Source organism: Oryza glaberrima, chromosome 6, assembly GCF_000147395.1.
Source record: "Oryza glaberrima chromosome 6, OglaRS2, whole genome shotgun sequence".
In the NCBI taxonomy this organism is placed as follows: Eukaryota; Viridiplantae; Streptophyta; class Magnoliopsida; order Poales; family Poaceae; genus Oryza; species Oryza glaberrima.
Window position 1 is genome coordinate 1,455,972 of NC_068331.1, and position 23,027 is coordinate 1,478,998.

Genomic DNA, 23,027 nt, shown 5'->3' on the forward strand with positions numbered 1-23,027 from the left:
CTGGAAATGATGTGCATAATAAGACATGACTGAAAAATATATAGAGCGCTGCAGCTTCTGAGTCCAGAGCACCGAGGTCAAAGCTTTCAGAAATCAGAAGAAGCATGCACATCCTTTGATACCCTGTTGAATCCTCATAATATCTAGTTTAATACTCATATACAAGACAAATCCTTGATAAAAGGAGAATAACATTTTTGGCCAATATATGGACAACTACCGGGCTCAGATATACTACTTCCTTCATTTCATCATATTATAAATTGTTTTGATTTTTTTTATCAAACTTTGTTGAGTTTGACCAAGTTTATTGAAAACTTTAGCAGCATCTAAAATATTAAATTCGTTTAATTAAATTTAACATTGAATATATTTTAATAATATGTTTGTTTTTCCGTTAAAAATTCTACTATATTTTTTAAAAAACTTTCGAAAGTTTGAAAAAAATCAAACAACTTATCATATGAAATAGAGTACTAATCAGAGAGCCAAAACGGCCCCTTTAAATCGTAGGAATGAAAAACGAAGAAATAGGAAAAACACAGGATTTTAATAGGAAGTGTAAAACATAGGATTGCAAAACACACAAAAATTGTCGTTTGATTAGACTGTAAAAAAAACACAAGAATCGGATAAGAGAGATAGACTTGAAGGAAATTTTTCAAAACCTTTGAGCTCTTGCTAAGGTCCTGTTTGGTTCATCGGCCTAATCCATTAATCCCTCCATTTTAGTCCCTAAGAATTCAAACAAGGGTGATTTAAAGAGACTAAAAGTGCATACTGAGACTAAAATCCATTAGTCCCTCTTAGAGGTACTTATAGTGACTAAAGTGACAGTCTATCTCGTCTCTCCCTCGGTCCACATGTTTTTAGTCCCTAGATCCAAACGGTAGGGGACTAAAGTTTTTAGTACATGGACTAAATGGTCCAAACAAGACCTAAGTTCCCTCTAAAATCTCCATAGAATTATTCATTCCATAAAAATTTTAAAGGATTGGATATGATTCAATCTTTTGATTCAAAGTCATTCATTGAAAAAATTTTTATAAAAATTAAAATCTTTTAAAATTTCTATGTTTTTCTTCCAAATCAAATGGACTCGTGTACTATATTCGCGGGGCTGTCATCTGAGAAGTTAGTGGAATACAGCGACGAGAGGAGAGGAGAAGGAAGGGAATCTTGTTTGGGTCGGGATTGGCGCATGCGGCCGACAGGATAGCCCGTCGTTTCTCGCGCTGCCCGTACACTCGTGTCCCTCTCCCTCCCTGTGTGCCACAGTACGATCGAGCTAGCAACCCATCGAGCAGATAGGCGTACTGAGTAGATGGATGAGCACGTAGCAGCAGCACGCGTGCGTTACGTTTACGTTGCGGCTTGGCCCAGGGCCGTCTTATTCGGCGCAACACCAAACCAAACCAAACGAAAAACCAGTGGGACGCGCGCTGCCGTCTGTTTCGCCCCACCCCGCCCGCCGGAAATCAACCTGTCGCCCAACGGATTAATTGCAGCTGCGACGACCGCTTCGCACAGTACGTTGCACTCTCACTCTGCACCCGCGGTTTCAGGAGAGAAACCCACCCTTTTACAACAACCAACATGCATGCAGATTGCAGAGATCGATGAGCTAGCCAGCTATATAATTGAACGAAGCCAAGTCGTCCCAGACCATCTCCCTCCCGGCCATCGTCGAGCACATTACACAGGAGCCACGGTCTACTACGCTTTCTACTTAGCTCACATGGTTGAAGTAACACTAATGAACTTGCTAGTGTGACTGGCTGCTCATGCACTCTCTTGAGAGCAAAAATCTACATTAAGAGAACCAACCTGCCGTTAGATATGATGGAGTCGAGGTACGTCAAGGTGGATTCGCGCTTCTTCCTCGTCGACGACAACTCCTCCTCCTCGTCCTGCGCCGGCACCGGCGGCGGCGGCGACGGCGATTACCACTACCTCGACGCTTGCTTCCTCTGCAAGCGGGACATCACCTTCAACCGCCACATCTTCATGTACAAGTACGTACGGACCACGATCTTGATTATTTTTCTCTCCTTCAATCTCATGCATATTTGCTTGATCGATTATTTAGTGATTCATTGATTGATTAATTGCATATGTGTTGTTTGTGCAGGGGGAACGCGGCGTTCTGCAGCGACGACTGCAGGCAGGACCAGATGGACATGGACTCAGCGCTCGCCGCCGTCAAGCGCCGCCACCGCACGCTGCAACGCAGCAGGGACATGTCGTCGTCCTCCTCGCCGGCGCCGGCGCCGGCACAGTGCGCCGCCAACGAGGCGGGCCTCTTCGCGGTGATCCCCCGCCGCCCCACCGTCGCTGACCTCACCACCCACGCTGCTCCCGCCGTGTCTGGCTAAGCTAGCTCGCCGGCCGTTTGTAACAGCACTGTGTGATCGATCGACGAGCGGTGGTTTGTCTCCGAATGTTTTTGCCATCTTCCAAGATGGTTCATCGTTGTGCTCAGCTGCTACTGTCCCATGTCAAGAATCAAGATGAGGTGAAGACGATGAGGCCATGCGAACACTAGTCTATCTATAGTATAATAGTAATCTCCTGGTTATGGAGAGAGCGAGGTGTTGAAATTAAGAGAAGTCAATCGAGATCATGATGATATTAGATTCCGAATCGAGACATGTAACGTAAGTGTTCATGCTTTTCTCCATCATGCTGGAGCCTGTACTAAGTGAAGGATCGATCATGTAGAATTAACTAGTACTGGTACTGGTTTGGTTTGAGCTTGATTTCAGCTAATTAATTAAGCCTTCTGCAAAATTTATGAATTTCGTACTCTTGAGCTGCTGCAAACGAATTAATTTCTTCTGCCGATGGTTTGATCCATTTCCGCAATAATTAGCTATGCCGGTGTAAGTTGATGAGGTCGTGACCAAGAGATCAGCTCATTCCTTAATTTCCTTCCGAATGAAGACTACAGAAATATCAAAATAAATTAATCCATTACGTAATGATGGAACATAGATCGCCGGAGCTCCGCCGGCGATGAGTCGTTGCACGGTCGAGACCGAGCAAGAAGACGACGACGACGACGAACTTCCCGATTAATCTGGAGGCCCAGCACGGACGATTACCTGTGGCCCAAGAATGGGGAAGTGATTAGCCCATACTAATTGGGCCATGATGGGATTCTGACTAATTGGGCCTGAACGGGATATCGATTTCGCGCGGCCCACAAACGGATTTCAGTTTACGTGTGCGGCCCATATTTGCAGATTGGTAGCGATCGGAAATTTTGCAGATTGGCCCCTGTATTTCTCTCTCTCTTCTCTCCTGCAAGACTCCCGCGCCGCGCCGCGTTCTTCCTCCACGCCGCCGGCGAGCGCCGCCCGTGTCCGCCACCGCCATGGCTGCGCGCCGCTGGGCTTGGGGACCTCCAGCCCGCGCATTCTCCACCACCGCGAAGGCCACCGTGCCGCTTGCCCACCTGGCCGAACTCCCCGCGTCGCTCCCGACCTCCCGCTACACCGTCACCCCGCCCGTCCAGCCATGGCCGCGCCGCCTCACCGCGCGCAGCCTCGCGCGCCTCCTGCTCCGCCTCCCGACGCCGCACCTCGCCGTGCTCGCCTTCCGCCACGCGCTCTTCCACGCCGCCCCGCCGCTTCCCCCCTCGCTCCCCGTCTTCGCCGCCGTCCTCTCCCGCCTCCCCGCCGCCGACCCCGCCCTCCTCCCCCCCGTCCTCTCCGCCCTCCGCGCCGCCAACCTCCCCGCCTTCTCCGACCGCCCCTTCCTTCCCCTGCTCCGCTCGCTCCCGCCCCTCCCTTCCCTCCGCCTCTTCCTCTCCCTCCCCTCCTTCAACTCCCACCCCTCCGTCCGTTCCTTCAACGCCCTCCTCCACTCTCTCGTCTCCGCCCGCCGCCTCCGTCTCGCCGCCGCGCTCTTCCGCGCCGCGCCAACCAAGCTCTACATCACACCCAACCTCGTCTCCTGCAACATCCTGCTCAAGGGGCTTGTTGGCATCGGTGACCTCGATGCCGCACTCAAGGTACTCGACGAAATGCCTGGCCTGGGAATCACCCCGGATGTCGTCACCTACACCACGGTTCTCTCTGCCTACTGTGGGAAGGGGGATATTGAAGGTGCGCAGAAGCTCTTCGATGATATAATCGCTAGTGGGCGTAGACCAGATGTTACGATGTACACCGTGCTCATCGACGGTTACTGTCAATGCGGGAAGCTCCAGGATGCAGCCAGAATTATGGATGAGATGGAGGCTGCTAGAGTGCAACCAAATGAGGTCACATATTCCGTGGTGATAGAGGCATGCTGCAAGGAGGGAAAACCTATTGAGGCACGCGATTTTATGCGGGAGATGCTGGGGGCAGGATATGTGCCAGACACAGCGCTAGGTGCTAAGGTGGTTGATGTGCTATGCCAGGATGGAAAATCAGAGGAGGCGAACCAATTGTGGAGATGGATGGAGAAGAAGAACGTGCCACCTGATAACATGGTCACGAGCACATTGATCTATTGGTTGTGCAGGAATGGAATGGTCCGCAAGGCGAGGAAGCTGTTTGATGAGCTTGAGAGGGGTTTCAAACCAAGCTTGCTGACGTACAACTCACTAATTTCAGGATTATGTGAAAATGAGGAGTTGCAGGAGGCTGGGCGGGTGTGGGATGACATGGTTGAACGAGGGTATGAACCAAATGCCTTGACTTATGAGGCCTTGATCAAGGGATTATGTAAAACAGGGAAGCCAAATGAAGGGGCTACAGTCTTTGAGGAAATGGTGTCTAGAGGTTTCAGCCCAAGCAGACTTCTTTTCCAAGTTTTGGTTGATAGTCTTTCTGAGCCGAGACATGAGGATACTATTATCAAAATTCTTGAAAATGCAGCTTTACGTGGTCGGGATTTCCTGGATGGTAATTCTTGGGAAATTTTTATCAGGAAGGTGGTAGATACAACTGATACTTCGAAAAAGCATCTCGATTTAGTATTAGATATGTAATCATGTGGTGCTGAGAAATGTAAATCATGGAAATCGATAGCAGTGTCCTTCAACAGAGATATCAGGATATTGTGGTTCTCTGGGCTTGCTATTCCTGGGATGTGCAGATTGGTATAGGGATACACTGGACAAATCAAAGAAAGAATGTGAGCTATATTGACACCATCACACTGGTAAGCAGTCTCTAGGGCATGCCTTTTGATGACAGAGCATCAGTATTCTTTGTTTATTTATTTGTACTTGGCAATATAACTGCATATTCCTTTCACGCAAGTATACTACATTTTGTTTCTAGTGTTGAATAACAATTGGTTTGGTGACCCAAATAAGTACCTTTCAAAACTTCCATTACAATTCTGAAAACTCAAGGAATACAATAATACAACACCAATTTCTCATCTTTACATGGTCTGGGAAAAAAATTTATCCTATTTACGTTGGCCCTTACATGCTCCTTAAGATTGTTCAAATTCTCCCCAGCACTGTCATACACAAGGAGATCCTCAAGTATAGACTGGGCATCCATCAACAACTACACCTTTAGCAGTGGGGCAAGAAGCCAGAGGACATCCATCCAAGTCATTGCCCCACCAGTTCAGACTGATGTTCTCCAAGCCTAGGCACAAGTAAATCAAAACGGCCATGAATGCCAAACCAGCATCCAGTGCACCTGAAAGCAGATAATTGTGCCGCTCCCACCAGTCACGTCGATATCTGTAGACCACATAACCTGACAAGAAACCAACAAGTATCCATGTTGTGTAGTTGACGGCAGTCGCAGGCGGCATCTGGCCAGTGGCACCAATCAGCACAGGCATGTTTATGAGCAAGATCCAGTTTTGGTTTGGGAATGCCTTGTGTGCAAACCAGACAAGGACGGGGGCAATAGCTCCACCCAAAAAGAACCAGTTTACCGCTGAGTAAGTGCCTAAGTCCCCAAATATTCTGCGTGGGCTAATAAGACCCCATATAACTGATGCATCATAGAACACATGATCTCCTGGGCAGGTCCAAGGGCTATCTGATGGGAGGAGTTCAGTGTTACAGATGTTGGGGATTGTTTCCATCAGCCACCATGCTGTTCCAATGTATACAAATGCTGCAATCAAAGTTCCCACCACCTGCCATGTTCCAAGAAGTTTATTAGTGGCAGAATGCAGCAGGACCATGTTTGTACTTCCTTAGGAGAAATGGCAGATAACTAAATGGCTAGTAAAGCTAACCTGAGCCATAAACATGGTCCTTGGTGGAATCTTCATGTAGTGACCCAGCTTAAAATCTTGCAGAAATGTCAGGGCCTGGCTCATGCTGATGTAACCATATACCTTGAAACACATATTTGCTACAGGTCGTCCAGGGTACAAGTACCCCATGATGTACTCTGTGATGATGTTCAAGCCTGGAGTCTGCATACGACGGAAAATGATGAAGTGCTGAACTGTTTGCTCTAGAGCTGTATGGCATAATATGCACAAGGTGTTAGAATTCGTACCTGGTTCGTTGTTGCTGTGATTATCCCAATTGGGAGGGTGAAGAAGAAGGCAATGGCACATGCTAGTAAGACACCCCACCAGGGCAACTGGAGTTGCTCAATGTAGTATTCACAGGCAAATATGGTGACGACAATGTTAGCAATGAGGATGCAAACAAACCACCACTCAGGAACCTGCTTATATCTCCTCATAAGTTTTGTATGTATGTCCATCCTTTTTTCTTGGAAAGCTGATTTACTTAATTGCCAGATTTCACTGAAAGCAAACATTATGGTCCTTAGCTTCTTCATTTAATATTGCAGGCAATAGACTGTCCAATTCCAGATGAAACTTACCTTCCGTGGAAGAGGAGAACATGAACAATTGTTGCGGTAAGGGATGCAAAACCAACGCCATATGTGACAGCAAAGAAGGTGCTGAGGTATAGTGGACCATTCTTCTCGTAGGCCTTTGTGTCGAAATGGAAATGAGAGTCCACAATGCTTGAGATATTGTACTTTTGGCCAGTTGAGGTGAAGAGACCATCAGAAAATATGGGGAAGTTTTGTGCCTTGTAGAAATTGAACCAGTAAGCAATCGGTGTGATTATGTACATGATGAAGAAGAAGCCAGCAGCAACATTTGCAGTGGCAAACCATGGGCTTGCAAGAGGGCTCCCAAGGTAGGAGGAGACAGTGGACCAGTCGAGACCGATCGCGCCAATGCCAAGGCCACTGAGACCTGAGCCGAGCTGCTGTGCAAGCACAGAGTGGGGGAAGACCCAGCAGATCCAGGAGAGGGAGGTGAGCATCTGGAACAGGTAGCCTGGGAAGATGTAGTATGCGAAGCTGCAGATGAATGCCACAAGGAAGAACTGGTTGCGCGTCAGCCCACCTTTGCTCCTTGCTTCCTTCTCGTGAAGCGCCCTGACGAGCAAAAACATTTGCAAATGCGTAAGTTGCATTTAGTACCAAGTTCTTTGGCTTTAAAAGGTCATTTGATCCTTGCTGATGATCTGGGTAAGAACTGGTGCATGTAGCTGTGTTGGGCCACAAATTAGCCCAAACTGGGCCTTGTTATTGGGCCGGATCATATGCACTCCTACCCTACATGGCTGGGACCTGGGGAGGCCACCAATTCATTGAACTTACGAATCTCTAACAAATTTAATTTACCGTAAAAAAATTAATTTAGACAGCACGAGTTGATTAATGGTCACATCTTGTCCAGCTCAATGATGGGCAGTTTATACGGTTTTGCTGTTTGCGTTAACTATATTTGCTAAATGTTGTGCGATCTGGGTGCATATATTTTTCTCTTCTTTTGTTTGAACCGTTTCATTTTCTTGTAGGACCCAAACTATTCCAGCCTCTTTGATGCTCTTGAATGCAAGCAGGACCAATCTGACGTGTCATGATTAGTGACAGCTAGCTAACTTGGCATTTGATTCATCGATCGATCAATCGCTTATCAAAGCGCGCGAGAGTCTTACTCAAACATCAAATTGAACACCTACGTGCAAGCATACGCATCTCACATATTATTTGCATTTAATTTAATTTAATTTTCATTGTTTTACCAGCAGAAAGCAAGCTCTGTCCAACCACTAAATTTTGGAGTACTAATTCAAAGTCCAACCTCTATGTTCCAGCTGATTAATTAAGGTATATAATCAATGCCAAAAATATCTCTAATCAATCAATATGAGATACACATGAACCGATTTTAAATTTGCTCTTTCATTATTAAACAAAAAGAAAAGGGAAAAAAACTTTTTTAAAAAAAACATGGAGAGAAGAGTGGTAGGTACCTGAAGAGGGAGACCTGCACAAGGTTGGACGGCCACCACATCGCCGCCGGCTCCACCAGATACCGCCGGAATATTCCCGCCCACCCGAATCCAAGAACCTGATCATCCACAACCACGATCGCATTACACGACATGAACACCAACACGAAAAACAATCATGCATATAACCTGATCGATCGAATGATCGATGGTTGAAGACGACAAGAAATCTAAAGAAAAAACAAAGTCACTTTCGATCTGCCATGGATGGTAGCAACTAGCAAGGTGACGTACGGTACCTGGGTGGTGAGGACGACGAGGAGGGAGACGAAGAAGGAGATGTGCTTGCCGTAGAACACGCGGACGGCGGTGATGACGTGGATGGCGTACACCGTGCCGGCGCCGGAGTTGGCGAAGATGGTGATGAGCACGTGCTCCTTCACATTGAACGGGCCCGGGTTGAGCGTGAACTCCCACGGCCGCCCACGGAAGAAGGCGCGCTCCGGCAGCGCCGCCGCCATGAGGCGGCCGAGCGGCACGACGGCGATCTGCGCCGAGATGGCGGTGATGGTGAGCGGCTCCTTGCGGTACCAGAAGAACTGGTTGAGGAAGGAGAGCACCGCGCACGACGCCGTCCCCAGCACCCACATCCTGAACGTCAGCACCGGCGTCTCCGGCTCGTCGCTCACCGGCACCGTCAGCGCCACCTGCTCGATCGGCGAGTTCTCCTCCTCCTCCTCCAACTCCGGCGACCCCCTCGACGTCGATGGCCTCACTGCATATACACATGATCCGATCAGAGCAGCAACCAACGAGAAGAAGCTATGACGACGATCTTGCTGAGCTTACAGAACGGGGCGGTGATCTCGCCGTCGCCATGGCTGTGCTCCTCCTCCTCGCGGTCTTCTTGGTGGGAGGACGCCATGGCTGCCATGTGTGTGTGGAGGCGTGTGGCTAGCTGAGCCTTTTACTCTTCATCTTTAGCAGGAAAACGACGTTGCTGCAACTGCAACGTACGATGCGTGCCATTACTGATAAGCTATCAATCGATCGAGTTGGTTGTTTTGGACTTGATTTGTGATGATGAGATCATGAGATCTGAACATATTATTTGCATGCCTGTTGCTAATTAGAAGAGTAATGTACTCCATTGTGATTAACTACCAGTCTAAGTCTACTGCTCCTGATGCTGTTCACGCTAGCTCTGAAAACTCAAACGGTTGACTTGATGCAGCTGCGTGAGATGGAAGACATTACTATACTAATTAACGTGCTTGCTTAGCTGGAATGTTTTTCTTTGTTAATCAAAGTGTCTAACGTGCGTGCTTCATGCCAGATCGATGAGGTCTGAGAAATGATGAAAAATGACAAGCAATTTTGCCTGCTTTTTTGTTGTTAGCATGCATTTAGCAAAGCATGTTGTCATGTGCTCTCATCATTTGTCCCTTCTCTGCAGAACATACATCCGTTCCATCACTGACAAAATTCCGGCAAGCTTTTCGATGGATTTTTTCTGTCCAGGTTCAATGAACCAACGCTAGAAGCCTCTGATTTTTTGTCATTAGGCGATGAGAATATGGAGTGAAGAACCTGATGCACAACTGCGTACAGGTGTAAATTGTAATCCAAAACATTTAAGCAGCGTCTTGTTCTTCTCTTCCTGTCTCTTTCTTTCACGGAAAGCTAATATGAAAAATCAAAAGGTTCGTTGGTTCTAAAAATTACTAAAATTGATTTCTGCCTCTCTCTCTCTCTCTCTCTCTCTCTCTCTCTCTCTCTCTCTCTCTCTCTCTCTCTCTCTCTGACAAAATGTCGAAGATTAGAAACAGTAGTAATCTAGGTGGAGAAAATAATAATTCAATATCTAGAAATCCAGAGTGATTCATATGTTTTCTGTGAGGATTTTCAGGTACTTGTTGATAGTGTATTCAGTTCATATAAACATTTTCTTGGGTATAAAAAAACAGTTACTACTTGTTCTATAGATTCAATACACCTCAAGCTTTGACCAATGAAAGAAAAAAAAACCACACACTCCTGCTCAAGAAAAGAAAGAAGAGAAAATAAACCTCTCTCATCAGTGTAGGTAAGAATCAGATGAATATGCATTTTTGGCTGTTTCCTTGTTGACAGCAGAGCGAAAGAGAATCTCAACCAGCACATGAAGGTGCAGCATTGAACCAGTGAAAGCAGCCTCTCAGTCTCACAGTACCAATCAACATCTTTAGATGGTCCAAACCCAGCAACAGGCAGCAACAACATCTACTCTTGTGCCAGGATCAACAAGATGCAAATACAAATGAGTAAAAATCATACAATGAGCCCCCAAGAAACAGAGTGCTCATGGGATGCTGGATCTGGGACAGGGACATTGATCCTGTCGTTTAACTGTTCTGACTCCAAGAAACCAAGGGTGAGTGATCTCGTCTTCAGCTTCAGTTGATTCTTGGGTTTTTTTTTTTTGAAATACACAAGGAGCGTATTTTTTCTATTAAGAGAAATAAAAGTTATTTATAAGGATAAAAGGAAAACAAGCAGGGGATCAATACAGGACACTATGGAAAACTATAGGAATATCTCGCGCTAAATTTGGCTACCACGACCTCGTAAAGGCCAAACAGCGGGGATCCCGTGATTAGCCGACTTCCAAAGCATGGCCTCCTCCGCCATTGCTTTCGCCACTTCGGTCCAAGACCTTTGTTGTTGATTGAAGATTCGGTTGTTCCGTTCCTTCTTAGGTTATTTTGCATCATTTCATGGACTGTAATCCGTTGATCAATATCAAAAGACCAAATGGAAAGGAAAACGTGCTGTTAACTGTTTCATGAAGAAAAAATATATCCCCGCAAAAAAAAGGAAGAAAAATTATATGAAAATTTTCTGCCTCTTGAAGAGATCAAACATGTAAGCCGTTTGGGGAAGAGAAGAGGACGCCGTTTGGGTGGTGAAATTGCAGAATGATCCCTGCGGAATCACGCATTTTCCAAATACTCCTAGGACATTAGTTGGATTTTTCTTTATAAAAGAAAAAAAAAACAGTTTGCTTCGCGGAAGGGAAGCAACCGCACGACGCACGCGCTCTTCAGCCATGGCGTGCGCCGCCCTGCAGCCGCTGCTCCACCGCAAACCTCGCCGCCGGCGACCTCCGCTACGCCTCCTCCTCCTCCTCCTACCACCCCCTACCTATTAAATCCGGCCACTTCGCACCCGGCGACCCTTTTCCTCGCATCCGCGCTTGTCTCATACTCTCATTCCATACCGAGAACTGACTCCTGGTAGGCTGAAGCCAGGAAGGTCTTCGATGGCATGTGATGCAGGCACACGGCCGTGGCCCGTGTGCAACGCCTTTCTTTCGGCGTGTGCAAAGGTCCGCCTCGTCGGCTAGGCGGACAAGCTGTTCGACGAAATGCTATAGAGGAGAGGCGGTGAGGACCGCAAAGCTGTTCGAGGAAATGCTAGAGAGGAGAGACAGTGAGCAGTTCACTGCCTTCATGCGCAACAGTTGGGGGCGATGGAGCTGTGGAGTGAGGGGGATGAGTATGTGAGGGGAGACACACCTATGTCTTGGTGTTTTCAGGGGATTGGACGTCGGCGAAAACTGTGTTCTTCTGAATGACATTTCTCTCTTGCATGGTCAGCGGATGGAGACCCTCTTCTTGACCGTTGATGGTATGTGTTTCTTGCCCAATTTTTTATGTTTATGTTTGAATTTTAGCATTACAATCAATTTGGTTGCAACTTGCAAAGAATGGACGGTTCAGAGATCAAAATTTAACTTGTTTGGTAGGATACAAGTTTTTTCGAGAATACTGATAGGATACAAGTTATAACCACTAACCCTGAAACTACATTGCTAATTTCCAGCTATGAATCAAAGCTGGTTCTACTGATGTTTATAGATGACAAGGGTCAAATTAGATCTAATCATATTGGCTTGCACCCATGGAGGTCTGGGTAACACTGTAGCAGTGGGACAAGAAGCAATAGGAGATCCTCAAGTATAGACTGCACATCCCTTGACAACTATACCTTTAGCAGTGGGACAAGAAGCCAAAGGACACCCATCCAAGTCATTTCCCCACCAGTTCAGACTGATGTCCTCCAAGCCTAAGCACAAGTAAATTAAGACCGCCATGAAAGCCAAACCAGCATCCAGTGCACCTGAAAGCAGATAATTGTGTCTCTCCCACCAATCACGTCGATATCTATAGACCACATAACCTGACAAGAACCCAACAAGTATCCAAGTCGTGTAGTTGACGGCAGTAGCAGGAGGCATCTGGAAGGTGGCACCAATTAGTACAGGCGTCTTGATGAGTAAGATCCAGTTCTGGCCTGGGAATGTCTTGTGTGCAAACCAGACAAGTAGAGGGGCAATAGCTCCACACAAAAAGAACCAATTTAGAGCTGAATAAGTGCCTAAGTCCCCAAATATCCTGCGCGGGCTAATAAGTCCCCATGTGACTGATGCATCATAGAATACATGGTCACCTGGGCAGGTCCAAGGGCTATCTGACGGGAGGAGCTCAGTGTTGCAGATGTTGGGGATTGTCTCCATTAGCCACCATGCTGTGCCAATATACACAAATGCTGCAATTGAAGTTCCCACCACCTGTCATGTTTGGAGAAGTTTGTAAGTCACACGATACAATAGAACCAAATGTCTACTCTTTAGGAGAAATGATACATAAGTCATTATAGGGCTAATAGAACTTACCTGAGCCATAAACATTGTCCTCGGTGGAATCTTCATGTAGTGACCCAGCTTAAAATCTTCAAGAAATGCCAAAGCTTGTTTCATGCTGATGTAACCATATACCTTGAAGCACATATTTGCAACGGGTCGTCCAGGGTACAGATACCCAATAATGTACTCCGTGATGACATTCAGGCCTGGAGTCTGTATATAATGAAAAAGGCTGAACTGGTTAGATCTGTATGACATAATATGCACAATGTGTTAAATCCACATACCTGATTTGTTGTTGCTTTGATTATCCCTATTGGGAGGGTGAAGAAAAAGGCAATGGAGCATGCAAACAAAACACCCCACCAGGGCAATTGGAGTTCCTCATTGTAGTATTCACAAGCAAATATGGTCGTTCCGATGTTAGCAATAAGGATGCATATGAACCACCACTCAGGGACCTGTTTATATCTCCTCATAAGTTTCGTGTGTATGTCCATCCTTTTTTCTTGAAAAGCTGATTTACTTAATAGCCAAATTTCACTGGAGACAAGTATCATGGTTCTTAACCGCATTATTTTAATATTGTAGACAGTGGAGTGGCGAATCTAAGAAAAAAAAATACCTTCCATGGAAGAGGAGAGCATGAACAATTGTTGCAGCAAGGGTTGCAAAACCAACACCGTATGTGACAAGAAGGGAAGTACTGAGGTATAGTGGCCCATTCTTCTCATAGGCCTTGGTGTCAAAATGGAAATGGGAGTCAACAATGCTTGATACATTGTATTTTTGCCCAGTTGAGGTGAAGAGGCCATCAGAAAATATGGGGAAGTTTTGTGCCTTGTAGAAATTAAACCAGTATGCAATTGGTGTGATTATGTACATGACGATGAAGAAGCCAACACCAACATTTACAGTGGCAAACCATGGGCTAGCAAGAGGGCTCCCAAGGTAGGAGGAGATAGATGACCAGTCGAGACCGATTGCACCAACGCCGAGGCCTCGGAGACCTGAACCAAGCTGTTGGGCAAGGACAGAGCTGGGGAAGACCCAGCAGATCCAGGAGAGGGAGGTGAGCATCTGGAATAGGTAGCCTGGGAAGATGTAGTATGCAAAGCTGCAGACGAATGCCACCAGGAAGAACTGGTTCCGCGTCAAGCCACCTTTTCTCCGTGCTTCCTTCTCATGAAGTGCGCTAGTATAAGAAATATGTAAGTTATTTTCTTACGGAATGCAAATGCAAACTTCTTTGTCGTTTCAGAGCTAAGAATGTGTATATGCACAACTCCATTTTAGTTTTAGTTTTACATATGTTTAAATCTTGGATTTCTTACTGTACTCAAACAGAATTTGGTTTGTGTTTGTCCTGTCATTCTTAGCTAGGGAAGCTTCTTGAAAAAATAATAGAGAAAATATATAAGAGGTCCCTCAGCTCCTAACTATGTCACTTTTCTTCTTCCATTTTTGTTGTAGTTTGGTGCAGCACTGCAGCGGTTCCAACTTCCAAGTGGAACATATGTGGTGGTTCAGACTCTTACATTGCCGGTGTGGAGGTTTGAGTGGATCAAAATTTTGCAAGAATTCAACTCTGGTGAGAAGATTTTTATCATACTATCTACTCTGGTTTTCAAGCAGTGTACCTGAACAGAGAGACCTGCACTAGGTTGGATGGCCACCACATAGACGCCGGCTCAACAAGATAACGCCGGAATATTCCCGCCCAGCCGAACCCCAGCATCTGATGGTACTGTATCGTACACGCATGAGAAGGAAGAAATATTTTTTTTCTATTTTTGGTTGCCAGGTAATTAAGCTAATCTAGCATCAGGGCGTTGACAACTTAATTTATTAAATGTTTAGGCAGAAGCTAGTTTGCATGCACCTGTGTTGTGAGGACGACAAGGAGGGAGATGAAGAAGGAGAGGGTTTTCCCGTAGAAGACACGGACGCCGGTGATGACGTGGATGGCATAGACGGTGCCGGCGCCGGAGTTGGCGAAGATGGTGATGAGCACGTGCTCCTTGACATTGAACGGCCCCGGATTAAGCGTGAACTCCCACGGCCGGCCACGGAAGAAGGCGTGCTCCGGCAGCGTCGCCGCCATGAGGCGGCCGAGCGGCACGACGGCGATCTGCGCGGAGATGGCGGTGATGGTGAGCGGCTCCTTGCGGTACCAGAAGAACTGGTTGAGGAAGGAGAGCACCGCGCACGACGCCGTCCCCAGCACCCACATCCTGAACGTCAGCACCGGCGTCTCCGGCTCGTCGCTCACCGGCACCGTCAGCGCCACCTGCTCCACCGGTGAGTTCTCCTCTCCATTCTCCGGCGAGCTGCCCGACGTCGATGGTCGCACTGTGCACGAGCATCATCAGTCAGCAACATATATACGATGAAGGCCATATATATATATATAATCTCGTTGATCTTATTCGTTAAAAAAAGGAAAATGAAATAACAATATATGATCTTGCTTCTGGGTTCTGGGTGCTCACAGAGAGGGGAGGTGATCATCGGATCGCCATGGTGATCAAGCTCTTCTTCTTCCTCTCGCGCTTGTTGCACACTTGCTTCGTGGTGGAGCATCATGGTTGTGTGTGCTGCGAGCCTTCTCAGTTCTCACGCGTGGTCGTTTTGGTTCCTCCGGTTCGTCAATATTTAATTGGATTTTGCCTTGCCACTTTAGAAAAAAGTGGCGAAAGAGATGCTTGCGTCGCATATTTAATTGAGAGCATTTATTCTATACTAGATAATCGATGCCCCTGTTGGTGCACCCACTGGATTTAGCCACTGCATTTATTATATTCTAGATATTCACTATTTGCTGTATTATTTAGAGTTGTTATATTATGAGTTTTATTATCTAAATTACTGCCATCCTTATAAAAAATCTAAAATAATATATGTTTTAATTTATTTCAGCAAATAGCTCATAAATATTTATGTGTCATTTTTTTGTTAAAAAGTTATATTCATTTTTTCTTTCAAACTATAAATATCAAATAAGGCGGTTGGTAAGTACTTTTTTAATAAGTCAATGTACTTCTATATTGTTTATGTCATGTTTAGAACACACAAAAGTTAAGAACTTTTTTTATGGAGTTAGTTCATATCCCATTGAATTTCTATCAACACCTAGAAGGACCACTTGATGGGTTATTAATTTCTAACTTAACATGTAATATATTTCTTTAACTGAAAAACCTCAAAATTCCCTTAGCTAGCTCTCATGAGTCTAACCTCGGGGTTGGATCGATTGGGGCACCTTTCGTATTCCTATTGGACTTATTGGCATTCTTCCACAATTCACATTCTCCTTTAGAATACAATAATTTTGCATAATATAAAATAATTAGTGAATGCCATTTAGTTTTCTATTTAACCTATGACATATCGAGATTTTCCTATTATCCCTAAGAATCAGAATTCCTAATATTTTCATATGGAACATATTCTAAATTTTTCATATTGATTTATTAGTGGTGTACAGAAGGTAGAGAATATAATTTCTTTTTTAAATATACTTAGTATTAGACTCATTTTGTTTCTTACATTCTCTCAAGCATAGAGAAGTAGGTAAAAGTACTCGCTATATGCATGTGATTTATTAGATATGATCATTCCAAGTTATCAGTAGTTTTCTAGACATATTACTCAAGCAATTCAAAAGGAAATAGAAGGGCTATTTTTTTTCCATTTTGATATTCTTTTGTTGACTTCAGTTGGGGACTTGATGGAAATTTGTCGTTATTGTTAAACTGTTGCAAAGGAAATAGTGCAAAAGGGGAAAAGAGTATTTGGAAAATATGCAACATGGAAGTTTCCGGAAGTTTATGCTCCTAAAGATTTTTATTCTTTTTTTTTAGATGATTCTAATTTTCTAGCAATTTGGAGGTGCCAAGTGGCTCAATAGACTAGCAGGTTTCCTGCCAACTTGGCACACTTGCTTCGTGGTGGGACATCATGGTTGTGTGTGCTGCGAGCCGTCTCACGTGGTCGCTTTGGTTCAGATATTTCATTGGATTTTGCCTTGCCACTTTAGAAGAAGGTGGTGAAAGGGACGCTTCCGTCGCATATTTAATTGAGAGAATCTATTCTATAATTTATCACTGATATTATCTCTTTCTATAATATACCGATAATTTTATCAATTGTTATATAATATGCTATTGGACCGAACCTTTGTTTGAAAATACCCTATGGATATATAAGATTAACAATCGATTTATCTAGAAGTTTTAAAAAATCTATGAAAATTTTCATATGGCCTCCTTATACAATATGGTGTATATAAGTTTCAAATTTTTTGCATTTCAATTTTTTTAATATATAACTTATTTGTGTTATGCTATACAAAATAATTTTTGGTGTTTTTAATATAAATCACCTTTCATATGCCACATAAGATATTTTTGTGTTATTATCTTTTGTGTAAGTAAATTCTCTCAAATATACCATACAAATATATTTTTTTCTAGAAAATAAATATAAAAAAACTTGAAACTTAGATATAAACTTCCATGTTATGTTAGTGGACCACGTAAAAATTTTCATGCTTTTTTGAAACTTCGAGAGAAAAAAAAAAGAATTCTAGTACTAATCTGCTAGATGGGCCTCTTTTTTCGGCTCCTACTCTTTGGACCTTCTCCAGCGACGATCTCTCGCCGCCACCAGCCACCCGCCACCCGCCGCCGCTCGCCGCCCGCCGCCGACGGCGCGGCCGCGCTCTTCTCCGGTCCACCACCGTCAGTGAGCTCAGCATCCTCTCGAGCCGCCGGCGTCGTCGTGTCTGAAACGACTAGCACGGTGCCTTGTGTTTCCCATGTTCCATGGAGGAGGCGAAGCAGCTGCACGCGCGCGCGCTCCGCCGCGGGGTGCGCCTGCTGCAGCCGCTGCTCCTCCGCGTCCTCGCCGCCGGCGACCACCGCTACGCCGCGCGCCTCCTCGAATCCTACCCGGCTCCTCCTTCGGCGCCGCTCCACAACCGCCTCCTCCATGCTCTCGCCTCCCTCCACCGCCCCCACCCCCTCCTCCTCCCCTTCTTCTCCCGCCTCCATCGCCTTCGCCTCCTCACTCCGCTGTCATTCACTCTCCTCTTCTCCTCCTCCTCCTCGTCCGCCTCCTCCTCCACCCCCTTCTTCCTCTGCTCCCACTCCCTGCTTATCAAATTAGGCCACTTCGCATCAAGCGATCCCTTCCTCTCCTCCGCGCTTGTCTCATTCTACGCCAAGAGCAAGCTCCTGGTTGAAGCCAGGAAGGTGTTCGACGAATTGACGTGCAGGGACACGGCCGTGTACAATGCGCTTCTTTCGGCCTACGTGAAAGGCGGCCTCGTCGATTTGGCAGAGAAGCTGTTCGAGGAAATGCCAGAGAGGAATGTGGTTTCCTGGACTGCGATGGTGTCTGGGTACGCGCAGAACGGTCGGCATGAGGAAGCGGTGGAGACGTTCTTGGAGATGTGGGAGAGGGCAGGGGTACAACCGAATGAATTGACAGTGAGCAGTGTGCTGCCTGCATGCGCAGCAGTTGGGGCGATGGAGCTTGGGAGGAAGGTGGAGGAGTATGCGAGGGGAAAAGGCCTCCTGAGGAATGTGTACGTGGCTAATGCACTACTGGAGATGTATTCCAAGTGTGGCAGCATTCGACAAGCTTGGCAGGTGTTTCAGGGTATCGGTCGTCAGCAGGATCTCTGTTCTTGGAACTCTATGATCATGGCATTTGCTGTGCATGGCCTGTGGAGGGAGGCCCTTGCCTTGTTCTATAAGTTGCGGGTGAGGATTTCTTGCTTGAATAGTCTTGTGTTCTTAGTAGTCACACTAATTCAGAGCATTTACATGAAATTTGGTTGCCATGACTTCACTTGGCACTTGGCAGGTGAAAAGCAAACTTGTTTTAGCGTAGAATTAGCAGACCATATAGCCAACTATAACAGTTCAAGAGCCATCCACATTTTTTTATGTTGAAGCTAGAAACTGATTTCGTGTGTTTAGATGGCAGGGGTCAAACCAGATGGTATTACTTTTGTTGGGGTCATCTTGGCTTGTACCCATGGAGGTTTGGTGAATGAAGGCAAGCTATTCTTTGACTCGATGGAAGCAGAGTTTGGTCTGAAACCGAGAATTGAGCACTATGGCTGCATGGTTGACCTTCTCGGGCGTGCTGGTCTCCTGATTGAATCATACAGTCTGATTGCGAGCATGCCAGTGGAGCCTGACGCTGTCATCTGGGGGGCCTTGCTTGGTGCTTGCAGCTTCCATGGCAATGTAGAACTAGCAGAATTAGCAATGGACAAGCTCATCCACCTTGAGCCACAAAACACGGCAAACCTAGTGGTCCTTTCAAACGTATATGCGTCATCTGGCAAATGGGATGGTGTTGCCCGAGTATGGAAGTTACTAAAGGAGAAAGACCACAAGAAATCAGCTGGGTACAGCTTCATTGAGTTAGATGGTACGATGCATAAGTTCCTTGTTGAGGATAAGTCACATCCAAGATTTGAGGAAGTATACAATACCCTTAATAGTGTCACAATGACCATGAAGCTGGTTAGCTTGGAAAACCTGGAAGAATTGAAAGGCTAGGTTCTCTGTCAGTCTTTGGTGTAGCCTGTAAGACACCAAGCAATGAGAATAAAACGTGACCAAGTAGTACAAGATTTCTTGTGAACTATTTGTCTGATCTTTCATGTTGAATTGGCATGCAAAGGGATGCACCAAGGAGACAATCAGACAAAAGACATAATGGCCTGGATGTTGAGTCTCTAGCACATATTTCAATATAACAAAATGGTTCTCTGTTGTGCTTGTTATTCATTGGTATAAGACTACTAGGCATATTGCAGCTAAAGCATGTCAATGGCAGATATACCACAAGGTAAATCTCTTCTTATTAATAGTGAAATTTAGAACTGACAATACTGCTTTAGTGATTTTCCTTATGTTTTATTGCATGGCATGAATCGTCCAATTCCAATGGTTGTGTATTTGGTGCCCTATATTATGCTTCAGACATGTGATGGTTATTTCAAAAACCTTAACTTGTGATTTTAAATTTTCTTTGCATGCTTGTTGACTTGCTGTGGTTGAGATCATGTTTTTTTTTATGCCTGCTATTATATGTTCGAACCATGGAACTGCAATAACCCTGACACTATATACCCAAGAAAAACTAGGAACAGTGGCCTTAACCATTTTTTTTTTGGGAGGTTTCTCTGGAGTATTTTAGTCATATTAGTTACTCCCTCCGTTTCACAATGTAAGTCATTCTAGCATTTCCCACATTCATATTGATGTTAATGAATCTAGATAGATATATATGTCTAGATTCATTAACATCAATATGAATGTGGGAAATGCTAGAATGACTTACATTGTGAAACGGAGGAAGTACCCTTTACAGTCAGCAGACTGAACCATACAGTATTATAAGCTTCATTGCAGTTTGTTTCTATTTGCCTTGATTTTTTTTTACAACTTTTTTAGAAAATGACTTGATGCTAGAAAAGTAGTCTGATATGCTGTTCTTACTAACTGGAAGGCATTATATAGGCATTACAGTTACAGAAAACATGATAAAGCTTTTTTGTATAGAAGCTCCCCAGTTTCATGGAAATGGTTATTTAGAATTCTCAGGCTATAGAACTTGGTGCTTATGATTGTTCAGAATCTCAGATGTATGATGAGGAACAGATGTTAATATCCTTGTGGCCACAGTGCTCTCATGGCTCCCCTTTGCCATCATTTTCACCAGTGACCTGGAAATCGCTCGTCTCGGCTGTGCGCAGGGGCAAATAACAGACATCAGAAGCCTCCTTTAGCCCTTTGTGCTCTAACTTTATATTTTTGTTGCACATGCTTGGAATTAGTGTGGATTACTTGGTTCTCTTGTTATTATAATATGAAGTCATCAATTGGTGTGTGTGGGACAATATGCAGATTTTTTTTATGTGCTCCTCCTGCGTGCATCAATCTAGATGCTGAAAGTGACTACCTGCTAAGTTGTGATCATAAAGGCACAAAGATGCTGAAAAGTAGGATCAGATAGGACACACTCCAAGACATCGGTCTGCACTCAGATGGGTCCACAGTTGCGAAAAACACTTCCATTTGGGCCAATTACAAAATTAGGAGCTTAGCTAATAGCTATTGAAGAAAAAGACACTCAACATGACTTGGAAGCACTGATACTGGACAATGATGCAGAAGTTCTCATTTCCTTGTTTCTTTTACTGGAACAATTCACAGTTGGGTCATTGCTGAGCATTTGAACAGAGAGAGAATTGGTTGGTTCAAGAAATGTGTGCATTGTACAGCAGATTTTCAGTCCACTGGGGAGAATGTTGAGCAGACAAGGCATTAGAGCTGTAGTAGTACCATTTTGTTTTCTTCTTGAGAGTGGTCCCTTTATTTGCACCAACCTTTAGTTATTTCCTTCCAGGTTTCTGTATCCTGGACATTGCTCTCCCTTCGCTTCCTTCTATAGTGTTTGGAAGAGTCCCTAGCCTTCTTGATTTCTTCTGTGAAATTAAAAATAAACATGTGGTTCATGATCATTGATACTAGCTTATTGCATTGAAGAGTTCTCAGTTGGGTGGTTGTTCTTTCTGAACGATCGTACAAAAAGAAAGATAAGGACATTATGTTGGATTGGTTCTTGATGTCATTACCTTGTCATATATTATGAAAATTATTAATGTACATTTATACTGGGCCACTGGGTTAGTAACATCTATTAAATGTTTGGCAAGAGTTGTAAGAAACAAAGTACAGTTAAAACCAGCTCTGGATTTACAGTGCACATAGAATATCTCTGATCCTTATCTCCATCAGCTAACAGGGGGAAAATGGATCGTCTTGTTTCTTTCAGGTTAAATAAACACATAAATAAAGAACAAGAAGCTGAATCAATTTGCCAACTCCAACGGCCTGTATTACTTAATGGTTGACCTGAACAAAGTCTTTGGCCTTCTCTTGCTTGCCACCCAATCTGTTCATATGCCGACACAATATCGATTTACTTGGAAACTTCGTCGTATGAAAATGACACAAAGATTTCTTTGACGAAAGCAGTATCATACTATCATGGTCGGTGGCTTAACCACATGAGAAACTACCAGACAATTGCTAATTGGATAAGAGTGTGTGTGTGTGTGTGTGTGTGTGTGTGTGTGTTAAGATGTTAATGGCCATGAAAACGATTGCCACCTAATGATGTGAAAAAATATTCAGTGTCTGGTTGGAACCTGCAGATTCCCACATTTTATACCACCAGAACACAATCTTCAGCAGATCATCAGTGGTAATCAGTGACTAATTTTTCTTGTGGATGGGCACATGGCATGAGGCCAATCATCACTGGGATGTTGTATGTATCTTTCCTAAATTTTGTTGAGAAACAACTAGGATATTCTTCTGTCAGTTGTGTGACCCAGAAAATGCTCTCGGTTGCAGGTTTCAGATGCTAAGACTTGGCTTTAACTTCAACCTCTTTTCAAGAAGAGTTCAATTGGACGCACAAAATCCACACGCTTTACCTTTGGAGTTTGGAGAAGAGATGAACGAAAATTCCAAACATGGACACTTCCAAGAACTGAGCAGATGATATTACAGCTTTTTTTCTTGAAGGGAATATTTTTTCTGTTTGAAGGGAGATATTACAACTTTTCATGTCCAAAAGCCTTTCCTTTGTAAGCAAATTGACTGACCTACTTCAATAGATGAATCCATGTATTTGCTGACCTAATATTTTGAGATACGGAGCTATCCTGCAACAGATAATTAGACCAGCATTATTATGCTGATCATTATCGTTGGAAGACTGCAGGTCGTTGCCAATGGCTGAAAAAAAATGATTTATTTTTTTTCTGATGATGCAACCGTGGAGACGCTAAGCTGAGGTCAGGTCTTCGGTCGCATATGGTAGCCCTTTGATCAAATCTTAATGTTTAGATGTCATCATCAAAGAAGACCTTGACTTAGTAATAAAAAGGGAATAATGGTAATTGCAAAATAAACAGATACTAAATTAAAATCAAAGTAATGGTTCACACTTCACAAGGTGATCCAGTCTTTTATTGCTTCTCTTCCTAGTTGGGATGCAGTG

The 23,027-nt window shown here is 44.6% G+C and overlaps 5 protein-coding genes and 3 long non-coding RNA genes across 12 annotated transcripts; 6 read left to right on the top strand and 2 right to left on the bottom strand.

Annotated features, from left to right (window-relative positions):
• The first annotated feature begins 1,454 nt into the window (after positions 1-1,454).
• LOC127777315 (FCS-Like Zinc finger 2-like) lies at positions 1,455-2,803 on the top strand. The gene is made up of 3 exons (XM_052303889.1): positions 1,455-1,529; positions 1,607-2,015; positions 2,132-2,803. The coding sequence occupies exons 2-3, from the start codon at positions 1,840-1,842 to the stop codon at positions 2,373-2,375; spliced, it is 420 nt and encodes a 139-aa protein (XP_052159849.1). The 5' UTR covers positions 1,455-1,529; positions 1,607-1,839; the 3' UTR covers positions 2,376-2,803.
• Positions 2,804-3,299: 496 nt separating this feature from the next.
• Positions 3,300-5,601, top strand: LOC127777085 (pentatricopeptide repeat-containing protein At5g16420, mitochondrial-like). Its single transcript, XM_052303588.1, has 2 exons — positions 3,300-5,154; positions 5,462-5,601. The coding sequence occupies exon 1, from the start codon at positions 3,377-3,379 to the stop codon at positions 4,979-4,981; it is 1,605 nt and encodes a 534-aa protein (XP_052159548.1). The 5' UTR covers positions 3,300-3,376; the 3' UTR covers positions 4,982-5,154; positions 5,462-5,601.
• On the bottom strand, positions 5,312-9,341 carry LOC127777084 (oligopeptide transporter 7-like). The gene is made up of 7 exons (XM_052303587.1): positions 9,092-9,341; positions 8,542-9,017; positions 8,264-8,361; positions 6,810-7,379; positions 6,474-6,729; positions 6,205-6,387; positions 5,312-6,102 (listed from the first exon to the last, which is right to left on the bottom strand). Exons 1-7 carry the CDS (start codon positions 9,174-9,176, stop codon positions 5,485-5,487), a joined length of 2,286 nt encoding a protein of 761 aa, XP_052159547.1. The 5' UTR covers positions 9,177-9,341; the 3' UTR covers positions 5,312-5,484.
• LOC127777086 (uncharacterized) lies at positions 5,763-6,904 on the top strand. 2 transcript variants are annotated; one of them, XR_008018245.1, is made up of 3 exons: positions 5,763-5,901; positions 5,990-6,672; positions 6,777-6,904. It is a non-coding gene; the product is annotated as an uncharacterized LOC127777086 (long non-coding RNA). The 2 variants fall into 2 exon arrangements; XR_008018246.1 differs by having other exon boundaries at positions 5,990-6,676; positions 6,777-6,892.
• Positions 9,342-11,297: 1,956 nt separating the features above from the next.
• LOC127776204 (uncharacterized) lies at positions 11,298-13,872 on the top strand. Its single transcript, XR_008018125.1, has 3 exons — positions 11,298-11,911; positions 13,521-13,640; positions 13,727-13,872. It is a non-coding gene; the product is annotated as an uncharacterized LOC127776204 (long non-coding RNA).
• On the bottom strand, positions 11,951-15,613 carry LOC127776200 (oligopeptide transporter 7-like). Of its 2 annotated transcripts, none has more exons than XM_052302559.1 (7): positions 15,422-15,613; positions 14,812-15,281; positions 14,570-14,667; positions 13,555-14,124; positions 13,217-13,472; positions 12,960-13,142; positions 11,951-12,854 (listed from the first exon to the last, which is right to left on the bottom strand). In XM_052302559.1, the coding sequence occupies exons 1-7, from the start codon at positions 15,513-15,515 to the stop codon at positions 12,237-12,239; spliced, it is 2,289 nt and encodes a 762-aa protein (XP_052158519.1). In that variant the 5' UTR covers positions 15,516-15,613; the 3' UTR covers positions 11,951-12,236. The 2 variants fall into 2 exon arrangements, with proteins under 2 accessions (XP_052158519.1, XP_052158518.1); XM_052302558.1 differs by having other exon boundaries at positions 14,570-14,676.
• Positions 14,001-14,926, top strand: LOC127776203 (uncharacterized). Its single transcript, XR_008018124.1, has 4 exons — positions 14,001-14,140; positions 14,403-14,520; positions 14,593-14,673; positions 14,790-14,926. It is a non-coding gene; the product is annotated as an uncharacterized LOC127776203 (long non-coding RNA).
• On the top strand, positions 15,611-22,657 carry LOC127776202 (pentatricopeptide repeat-containing protein At5g08510). 3 transcript variants are annotated; one of them, XM_052302562.1, is made up of 4 exons: positions 15,611-18,697; positions 18,917-19,799; positions 21,792-22,289; positions 22,376-22,657. In XM_052302562.1, the coding sequence occupies exons 1-2, from the start codon at positions 17,756-17,758 to the stop codon at positions 19,505-19,507; spliced, it is 1,533 nt and encodes a 510-aa protein (XP_052158522.1). In that variant the 5' UTR covers positions 15,611-17,755; the 3' UTR covers positions 19,508-19,799; positions 21,792-22,289; positions 22,376-22,657. The 3 variants fall into 3 exon arrangements, with proteins under 3 accessions (XP_052158522.1, XP_052158520.1, XP_052158521.1); XM_052302560.1 differs by lacking the exons at positions 21,792-22,289; positions 22,376-22,657 and adding an exon at positions 20,676-21,571; XM_052302561.1 differs by lacking the exons at positions 21,792-22,289; positions 22,376-22,657 and adding an exon at positions 20,861-21,571.
• Positions 22,658-23,027: the final 370 nt, after the last annotated feature.

Coding starts and splice junctions, on each gene's coding strand:
- LOC127777315 (XM_052303889.1), top strand. CDS start 1,840: ATGATGGAGTCGAGGTACGTCAAGGTGGATTCGCGCTTCTTCCTCGTC. Junction 2,016..2,131: donor CGCCACATCTTCATGTACAA/GTACGTACGGAC, acceptor TTGTTTGTGCAG/GGGGAACGCGGCGTTCTGCA.
- LOC127776202 (XM_052302562.1), top strand. CDS start 17,756: ATGGAGGAGGCGAAGCAGCTGCACGCGCGCGCGCTCCGCCGCGGGGTG. Junction 18,698..18,916: donor CCTTGTTCTATAAGTTGCGG/GTGAGGATTTCT, acceptor TCGTGTGTTTAG/ATGGCAGGGGTCAAACCAGA.
- LOC127776200 (XM_052302558.1), bottom strand. CDS start 15,515: ATGATGCTCCACCACGAAGCAAGTGTGCAACAAGCGCGAGAGGAAGAA. Junction 13,473..13,554: donor GCTCTCCTCTTCCATGGAAG/GTATTTTTTTTT, acceptor ACTTGTCTCCAG/TGAAATTTGGCTATTAAGTA. Junction 13,143..13,216: donor TCAAAGCAACAACAAATCAG/GTATGTGGATTT, acceptor CATTATATACAG/ACTCCAGGCCTGAATGTCAT.
- LOC127777085 (XM_052303588.1), top strand. CDS start 3,377: ATGGCTGCGCGCCGCTGGGCTTGGGGACCTCCAGCCCGCGCATTCTCC.
- LOC127777084 (XM_052303587.1), bottom strand. CDS start 9,176: ATGGCAGCCATGGCGTCCTCCCACCAAGAAGACCGCGAGGAGGAGGAG. Junction 9,018..9,091: donor CGAGATCACCGCCCCGTTCT/GTAAGCTCAGCA, acceptor GTGTATATGCAG/TGAGGCCATCGACGTCGAGG. Junction 6,388..6,473: donor TCACAGCAACAACGAACCAG/GTACGAATTCTA, acceptor CGTCGTATGCAG/ACTCCAGGCTTGAACATCAT.